At 45.0% G+C, this 9644-nt stretch overlaps 1 protein-coding gene across 1 annotated transcript in view; it reads left to right on the top strand.

The window, feature by feature from the left end:
* Nucleotides 1–429: 429 nt before the first annotated feature.
* The window catches only part of rgl1 (ral guanine nucleotide dissociation stimulator-like 1), a 37067-nt gene continuing 27852 nt past the window's right edge, over nt 430–9644 (top strand). Inside the window, exon 1 of the mRNA XM_047799874.1 lies at nt 430–840. Coding sequence (XP_047655830.1) covers nt 706–840 — 135 coding nt within the window. The 5' untranslated portion in view covers nt 430–705. The remainder of the gene's footprint in view (nt 841–9644) is intronic.

Raw genomic sequence — 9644 nt, 5'->3', positions numbered from 1 at the left:
TTGGGGGTTGCTGCTTTAAGAGTTTTGCTGATCGTTGCTTTAAGATATTTACTGGTTGCTGCTTTAAGAGTTTTGCTAATTGCCGCTTTAAGATGAATAGTCTGATCAATATTTAGCTCCAGATCCTGCGGGATAAGAAGCGGCTTTGGAAGTGTTCGTTAGTTTAAATCCTTAATCCTCTCATTTTCTCTCAGATGAAAAGTCTCAGCATTGCCTTTTGTCCTGTTTCTTACTTTCTCTTTCATACACAGACTCTCTCTCTCTCTCTCTCTCTCTCTCTCTCTCTCTCTCTCTCTGTCTCTCTCTCTTTCTGTTTCTCATGTCCTGTCTGTAATTAGAATGATGGCTGTTTTTTTAAAGCCCCTCCCCCGCTTTAAACAGAGGCGGAGTCTGAGACACAATAGGGTTTAATCACTCATGTGGTCAGAGTTGAGAGCCAAGCTTCTCTCACATGAGAGGGAGGGATAGAGAGGGAGAGGGAGAGTGTGTGTGTGCCTGTGCATGTGTGTGAGTGAGTAGAGTGTGTATGGAGTTCATCCCATGCTGAGCTGCAGACGCACGTGAGCAACAGCGACCTGAAGCTTCATCATCAGCCTCATCATCTTTCTCATCAGGACTGGATCATGGCTGCATGCTTCGAGCTGCATTATTCTTCTTAGCATACACAGGGTTTGAGTGGGACTCAGAAGAGACAGGAGAGACATCATGATCTCTCACTACCCCTTGGCATCTCTGCTACCATGGACACCGCTGCCCCTCTGTCTGGAGCTGGACACTGATGGAGGAGTGGCACTGCAGAGATACCAGCCACGATCACCTGACAGCAGCCCTCGGCACTGGGTCAGTCCTCTCTCTCTCTCTCTCTCTCTCTCTCTCTCTCTCTCTCTCTCTCTCTCTCTCTCTCTCTCTCTCTCTCTCTCTCATTGTGTGTGTGTGTGTGTGTGTGTGTGTGGTGTGTGTTGTCTTTGGATTCCATCTACTATTATTATTTCTCAAAATGTCAAGAAAACGCCCACACATTTTTTTAATCTAAGAAGACTCATCAAGTCTTTATAAAGTGCAGGCATCTGGAATCGTGCATCCATGCTGAATATCTTGTGTGTGTGTGTGTGTGTGTGTGTGTGTGTGTGTGTGTGTGTGTGTGTGTGTGAGAATATCTTGTGAGTGTGTGAGTCCACCTGTTTCTCAAGACAAGAAAACACCTACAAATGTTTTACAGTTTGCTTGAGTGTAAACCCTTGTCCTGATGTGTGTGTGTGTGTGTGTGTGTGTGTGTGTGTGTGTGTGTGTGTGTGTGTGTGTGTGTGTGTGTGTGTGTGTGTGTGTGTGTGTGTGTGTATGTGTGTGTGTGAGGGAGAGTTCATCATGACCTCACTGAGATCACAACATTAGCGTGTTTTCTAATTTGTTTAAAATCGTTTAAAGCGTAGTTTAAAGCAGCCCTAAGCGATTTATAAACGTAGTTTAAAGCGGCGCTAAGCAATTTATACCAAATAACTGAAACTGACCCCAATGTGTTTGAATATTTACATGGTAACATTTCCGTGTCATTTTTTTCTCTGTTTTGTCTCCTGCGTGAAGGAAGTGGCACATGCTACAGTACGTGCGTCTCCGTTGTGATTACCGGGCTGTTTGCCAGATTATTAGGATTTGTGTTATTTGTGTTACAGGAAACTTTGTAGGCCTCTAATGAGTGTGACACCTTATTACAGTAAAGCATCATACAGTATGAGCCTCTGAACCATTTATGTATTTCTGTCCTTCAGTATCATTTATTTCTCTCCACTTACACAGCTTTTACATGGGATACTTATTTCTTACACACTGTACTGACAACAAAAGTTTGTGCACCCCTCGTGGAACGTGTCATCCCAGATTTACGCTCCATTCTGCTGTTATAATCAGCTCAACTGTCGTCTTCTGGAAGGCTTTCCAGATGGATCGGTGATCATTCACACAACCTACAGGAGCATTAGTGAGATCAGACACTGATGTCGAGATGTTGAGGAGACTCCAGTTCCAGTTTACCAGAGTCAGGGCTCAGTGCAGGACACTCGAGGTCTTCACACAAACCTTCATTTCCACACCAGATCTTCATGGAGCTCAGCGGCTTTGTCAGGTTCTGGGAAGCTTAGGTTCTTTATTGAAGGGAAACCGAAAAGCTTCGGCACAAACAAACAACTTTTGGGTAACAGATCGAGGAAGAAGCACATGTATGTGAGAAGGTCAGGGGTGCACATACTTTTAGCTATAGAGTTTAGATGTTACTATGTTTGGGATAAAATAAACAGTAAAAGAAGGAACTCTACGACAATGTCTCTGTGAATGAGCCGTTACTATAGAAACGATGACGTATTAATAAAACGTGCACGTTAATATAAAATATCCCCGGCATGTTCTCGATTTCCTCAGGTGCACTATTGCCTCTTTTCCACCGGAAAGAACCGGGTGCTGGTTCAGAGCTAGCGCTAGTGCTGGTTCAAAGTCGGTTCCACTGGCGAACCTTTTAAGAACCGGTTTGCCTTTCCACCGGCTAGAGAGCCGTCACAGTGCCGAGTGTGACATCATTGTATACGTGTCACGTGTCCCAGCGACGTTAGCGCAGCAGCGGCAAACACAAACACGACAACAATGGCGGATGTTGCTTTACTGTTAATGCTCATGGCTTTGCGAACCTACATCAGCATCCAAACGCGGCGAATAAAACGTGTACGTGCGGCTCCGTGTAATCTGTATAAACGGAGGTTGTAATCGATAAAGTACATAACGTTATTTTATCGTTAACACAGAAAAAAAATTTAGCCTTAGCATGTAGCTACCTACTATCATGTGTGCTGATAATGTATCATATTGCGGTAAAGTAAAAGTTTATTAAACTTTAGTATACTTAAGGTACATTATCAAATGCGCTAACAGTAGCCCCGCCCACAGCTCCTGACGCAAGCGGTTCTTAAGTCTAGACCAGCGACGTTTTGGTGCTACTTAAGAACCACTTTTCCTGGTTCGGAGCCGGTGCTTTGCCGGTCGAAACAGAAAGAACTGGTTCTGAATTAGGCTCCGAACCTGCACTCGAACTGCCTCGGTGGAAAAGGGACACAAGGTATCCTGGTAGCTGATTGGTGGTTAATCACCAATTGGTGGTATTTGTATTATTAACGATAGGTGAAGGAGACTTCGGGTTCATGTACGGAAGACGTCTAAAGTGTCCAGGGCTCTGTTCCGATGGCGGTCGTCATGGCAACACCGCTTGATCGCATCATTCCGCGTCCTTGTTTACTCGACCGAATTAAGCGTCGTGGTTTCTGGTAAATAGTGAAGAAAATGCAGAAAAGCACTTAATGCACTGCAGCGTGAAGTCTCTGTTAGGGAGGGATGGATATAATGATGCAGCAAGAGATAGTGCATGACTGTTTGTGTGTGTGTGTGTGTGTGTGTGTGTGTGTGGATCTGATGAAGGCTCGAGTAGATAGCAGGAAGTGTTGGAGTTGTTTTAGCCTCATGATTTTATTATTTTTGCACCTCGTTGCCGCTCGTTTTATCTTCTCTGTCTATCACCGTACAAATCCTAGCCGTAATCTGTGTGATGTTTCTGGAACAAATCTCAAGCTACGGTCTTCACGCGGCCGTGCGATGAGGTGAAGTCGGTCAGTCGGGACACAGAGAATTTAGTTTCACATGATCAGAGGCATGAATTTGACCAGTATTTGATCCCCGGCGTGGGAGGTGTGCAAATGACGAAAACCTCTGACTGGAAGAGAGAGAGAGAGAGAGAGAGAGAGAGAGAGGGCGAGAGAGAGAGAGGGGGGGGGGCGAGAGAGAAAGAGGGGGGGAGACAAAAAGAGAGAGAGAGAGAGAGAGAGAGAGAGAGAGAGAGATAAGAAGATATATAGAGAATGATATACTAGATATCTTATATAGTCATATGATGTGGGCCTATAGAGAGAGAGAACCAGCCCTAATTCTCTCTTATCTGCTACTCGAGGTTACTGCTCTTCCTCACAATGTGCTCCCCTTCCAGCTATTGTTCTTCCAGTAAAGAGAGCACACACACACACACACACACACGCACACACACACACGCACACACACACACACACACACACACACACACGCACACACACTACACAAAAAGCACAACATTAACGACTGATGTTTACAGTTTTACCTCTGACTGTTACAAAGCGCTGACACTGGAGACTCCTTCCATAACTATAACAAACACATTTTTTCCACACACACACACACACACACACACACACACACACACACACACACACACACACACACACACAGTTTAACACAAAATTGTCCAGATCAGCATGAGCATTGTCACACACATGAACACACCATCTGTTTTTTCTGTCTTTGTGGGGACCTGCACATGCAGCAAAATCCGAGATCTGAGGAAACGTACTGTATAATGAGGACCGGGTGATTTGTGAGGACTTTTGACACAGTCACATCGTTGTCAGGATATTTGGTCCTCACAAAGTGCTAGATACACACACACACACACACACACACACACACACACACACACACACACACACACACACACGGTGTGAGTCTGTCATCTCTCAGGTTCTTGATTATCAGCACGAGTAGGAGGAAGACTCCGGGCTCTAACCTCGTCCACATAAATCTTCCTTATCGTCCCTCTGCTCTTCCTGTCTCTTCGTTTCTCCGGATTCACCATCGTTAAATCATGGTGCATTCTCTGACACACAAACACATGCACACACACAAACACACACTCCTCCGCCACCTCCTGTCCTCCGTCCTCCTTCACAACCGAGTCACGCAGTCGGATCATAAAACCGCGATTGCGCCTCCGTGTCGATTAACGACCCTGTTTTGTTTTTTTTTAAAGGCACTGACGATGCTGTCGGGCCAAAGTCCGGTCCTTACCGAAGTCTAGAGCTGCAATAAACACCGGTTACCTCCTTCCTGTATCTCGGCTCAAGCACAGCAGGCTAGCAACCTTTATTAGAGGTCAATGAACTGTAATAAAGAGGGACGTGGCACAGTCCAGCGCTGCGGGTCAGGCATCGGCTCCACGGCACGAGCGCGTGCTCTCGCTCTGATCGACTCTCGGTTTAGTATTTGCAGTTGAAGCATTTTTCACATCTGCAGCGCTTCCTGTTTTTCCACAAAAAGAAGTGAGAAGTTTTTGGGGTTTTTTTTTGCCGAAAGCGACGCTCAAGTTCTCGCTGTTTTTTTTTTTCCTCTCGTCATTTACTGAGTCATTTTTCGCTATTTGATTCACTGTTTTGGTGATTCATTCATTCATATGTTTTGTCCCAAAAGCATAGTGCTATGCTAGCACTATCTTACTTTTTTCCATTACCCATAATGCACTGTGTGCATATGACAGTGCATTTCCATAAGGTTGCACATTAAGCTACATTAGCTGCAGGTCACAAGGTCTTTATCGTTTTGCCTGAGTGTCAATACGCTGCTAATACGTTGGCGTTTCTATAGTAACGGCTTATTCACGAGGGCGTAAACGGCGATTTAATATTAATAGAAGCCTTCATGATTGCCACGTGTACATTACAGCACAGTGGATTTATTTTCTCCACAGATCCCAACTGAGGAGGTCAGGGTCAGAGTTCAGGGTCAGAGCTCAGCGCCAGCTACGATACAGCACCTCTGGAGTAGGGAGGGTTAAAGGCCTTGCACAATTGCCCAACAGTGGCAGCTTAGCAATGCTGGGGCTTGAAACCTGACCTTCTGATTAACAACCCAGAGCCTTAACCACTTGAGCCACCACTGCCCTTCATCACAGTGACATCATCACGATACGTATTTAGCGTTTTTCTACATTTTGTATTTTTTTTTAGACAACACGATGTTTCGACCGAATACGATCTCATCAGACGCCTTAGTGACATTTGAACTATTTGACGTAGCCGCAGCCATCAATAATCACTCATTCATCTTCTACCGCTTATCCGAACTTCTCGGGTCACGGGGAGCCTGTGCCTATCTCAGGCGTCATCGGGCATCGAGGCAGGATACACCCTGGACGGAGTGCCAACCCATCACAGGGCACACACACACACTCTCATTCACACACACACACTCACACACACACACACACACACACTACGGACAATTTTCCAGAGATGCCAATCAACCTACCATGCATGTCTTTGGACCGGGGGAGGAAACCGGAGTACCCGGAGGAAACCCCCGAGGCACGGGGAGAACATGAAAACTCCACACACACAAGGCGGAGGTGGGAATCGAACCCCCGACCCTGGAGGTTTGAGGAGAACGTGCTAACCGCTAAGCCACCGTGACCCCCATATCAATAATCAGCCCATCAAAATACAGTAAATACAATAAGTGTAAGAAAATAAACGATGAGATTTTTTTCTTCAATCTGAGACTCGTCTTTAAAGACCTCGTCTGTGTTGCCGTGAAGTTAATTAGAGCCCACATGCTGCGCTTCTGAAGCTTCCAGCTTTAGCGTCAGCTTCGGTAAGGAAGTGATGAGCTACAGCTTTCTGTGCGCCGTGCTTTCATTTCCACTTTTTTTTAAATAAGAATTTAATATTTCGAGAAGCCTTTCTGCAAGATTTACTTTCTTTTTGTCGTTTTTTTTTTTTGTTACGCTTGCTTGTTTTCTTTCCCCGTAACAAAGCGGCATGAGCACAAGCTGAATGTGTGTTTAAAGTGTGTGTTGGTTACCGATGACCTGCTGCTAGTAAACCGACGATTAATTACCTCGCTGGAATGAACGCTAAGGCCGGGTTAGCGAGGCAAATAAAACTCGACTAGCCGATTTATGTAACCGGTTTTCAAAACGTAAGCTCGTGTTAATAAATAGTTTACAAAACATGACCATTTATCCTGTTGTTGTTTTTTTAGGTTAATAACTAAATAGCTGACGTGCAAAACGTAACTGGCTAGATCGTATAACTAGCTGAGGTAGGGTTGCCACCCGTCCCGTGAAATACGGAATCGTCCCGTGTTTACAGGCAAAATGACGCGTCCCGTATCGATTTGTCCCGTATTTTAACATGGGTCCACATTATACAGCATCCCATGCAAATCACCCCACCCACATTGTGTGGTCCTATACTGCCCCTGATTGGGTAATACTCGTTGCCATCGTTGGTTTGATTGGTTTGTTTTAGGGTTACGGTCCGTGAATCTCGGCCAATCAGAGTCAGAGGAGGGCGGGACGCCGCCTCGCCGGTTCTTTTCACAGTTTCGAATGTTATGATATACCACCACTGGCACGCCATCGTGGCCCTCCGCTGCGGCAGGTGTCCCACGTTAATTTTCTGTATTAAATGTGGCAACCCTAAGCTGCGGTAGCTAGCTAAGAAAAGACAACAAGAACGAAGGAGCTAACAATTTTAGTGAGCTAATTCGCAAAAGCTAGCAAAACCTAGCTAGCTAACAGAGCTCGCTAATTTGTTCAATTAAAATTCGTTTCATTTTTGCTTAGAAAACATCTCTTAAGGTTTAGGGATTTGTAACGGGGGTCAAAATGAAGGTGCGATGATTTAAAAGTGTGTTTTCTCTTGTAAGTGTATAGAAGTACAGTATGGATACGGCACAGGGCGATGTGTGTGTTTGGTAAACAAGGGACATTGTCCTCGAGTGTCAGGTTTATACTCTGTGTCTGATGATGAATTACAGCGTGACTACATCAACATGGTGAAAATACAACAGGGCTGGAAATTCATTAACCTCTGTGTGAGTGTGTGTGGGTGGTGGTGGTGGGGGGGTTGTGTGTGTGGGTCTCTCTCTCTGTCTTTCTCTCACTCGCTCTCTCTCTCGCTCTGATCCCCCTCATGTGCCCTGGTTTATCTCACTGATTTGCAAAATCACGGCTAATGTGGCGAGGGTCCAACTCCATTCACTAGATAAGAGATTAAAGTGTCTGATCAGCATTCCGACACACCCTGTGTGTGTGTGTGTGTGTGTGTGTGTGTGTGTGTGTGTGTGTGTGTGTGTGTGTGTGTAATGAGTGTTTCAGAGTCCATAGAAACATGTTCATCACACCATTTAAACATGCTTGTATCAGCATCAGTCCTTCTGTCTGTCTGTCTGTCTGCATGTTTGTGTGTGTATGTCTTTTTCTGTGTGTGTGTGTGTGTGTGTGTGTGTGTGTGTGTGTGTGTTTGTGTGTGTGTGTGTGTGTGTGTGTTTGTGTGTGTGTGTGTGTGTGTCTGCCTGTCTGGCCTGTCTGTCTGTTCGTTTGTCTGTCCGTGTGTCTGTTTGTTTGTCTGTCTGTTCGGCTGTCTGTTTATGTCTGTGTATCTGTCTGTCTGTCTGTCTGTTTGTTTGTCTGTCTGTTTGGCTGTCTGTTTGTGTGTCTGTCTGTCTGTCTGTGTGTGTCTGTCTGTGCGTTTTTCTGTCTGTCTGTCTGTGTCTGCCTGTCTGTCTCACTGTCTGTCTGTCCGTGTGTGTGTCTGTTTGTCTGTCTATGTGTGTGTGTCCGCCTGTCTGTCTGCGTGTGTGTCTGTGTGTATCTGTGTGTCTGTGTATCTGTCTGTCTGTCTGTCTGTTTGTTTGTCTGTCTGTTTGTCTGTCTGTTTGTGTGCATCTGTTTGTGTGTCTGTCTGTCTGTCTGTGTCTGTCTGTGCGTTTTTCTGTCTGTCTGTCTGTGTCTGCCTGTCTGTCTCACTGTCTGTCTGTCTGTGTGTGTGTCTGTTTGTCTGTCTATGTGTGTGTCCGCCTGTCTGTCTGCGTGTGTGTCTGTGTGTATCTGTGTGTGTGTGTGTCTCTGTGTGTCTGTCTGTCTGTCTGTCTGTGTGTGTCTGTGTGTGTGTCTTTGTCTGTCTGTCTGTCTGTCTGTCTGTGTCAGTCTGTCTGTCTGACTCTCTTCATCTGTCTATCGATCACTCATATCTAGATTCAGTCTACATGATACGCAGGTATACGCCGTATACCCACTAGGAAAGGCCAAGGTTTCCGTATACACACTTAAAAAGCGTGAGAATACGTAACAATATCGTTTTGTCACAGAACTTTCATTCATAAATTCACCCCGCACTGTGTTGCGAACACAGACTGTGGTTGCGATTGCGAATCACTAACGTTTTTGGACCATTGGGGCTTCCGTGGCCTGTGACCTGATCTGACGTCACCTACCGAGGAGGAAAATCAGTTGCTTGGTGGTGTTTTTGGCGCAAATTAGAAATTAACTAACTAATGTAAAAGAGGATCTGAAACGAAAGCAGACCCAAACTACACTCTGAGTGTTTTCGGAAGCCTGCGCCTAAAGCTACAGCAGCTTCGGGTGACATTTCACCCACAGCCCGAGTACACACGTATTTGTAAAGCTTTGTAAACTACCAGTTCATTCAGTTCATAATATTCTGCAATGAAAGTGTGTTGGTGATAAAACTGAACAAATGTTTATTGTTCACTCTTAATTAAATGTACATTGAAAATGTACAGCTGATAAAACCTGAGCTCCAGGTCCCATATTCATATAACATTTAAGGCTAAATGTAGCTCTTAAAGGTATAAAGTTCACCCAAAAATGAAAATTGTGTTATTTCATCACCCTTAATTTGTTCCAAAACTGTACGAGTTTCTTTCTTCTGTTTAACACAAAAGATGATATTTTGAAAAATGTTGGTAATCAGACAGTTAGCAGCACGAACTGACTTCCATAG

The sequence above is a fragment of the Tachysurus fulvidraco genome, chromosome 14, assembly GCF_022655615.1.
Source record: "Tachysurus fulvidraco isolate hzauxx_2018 chromosome 14, HZAU_PFXX_2.0, whole genome shotgun sequence".
NCBI lineage: Eukaryota > Metazoa > Chordata > Actinopteri > Siluriformes > Bagridae > Tachysurus > Tachysurus fulvidraco.
This window is presented reverse-complemented; position numbering and strand designations above follow the sequence as displayed.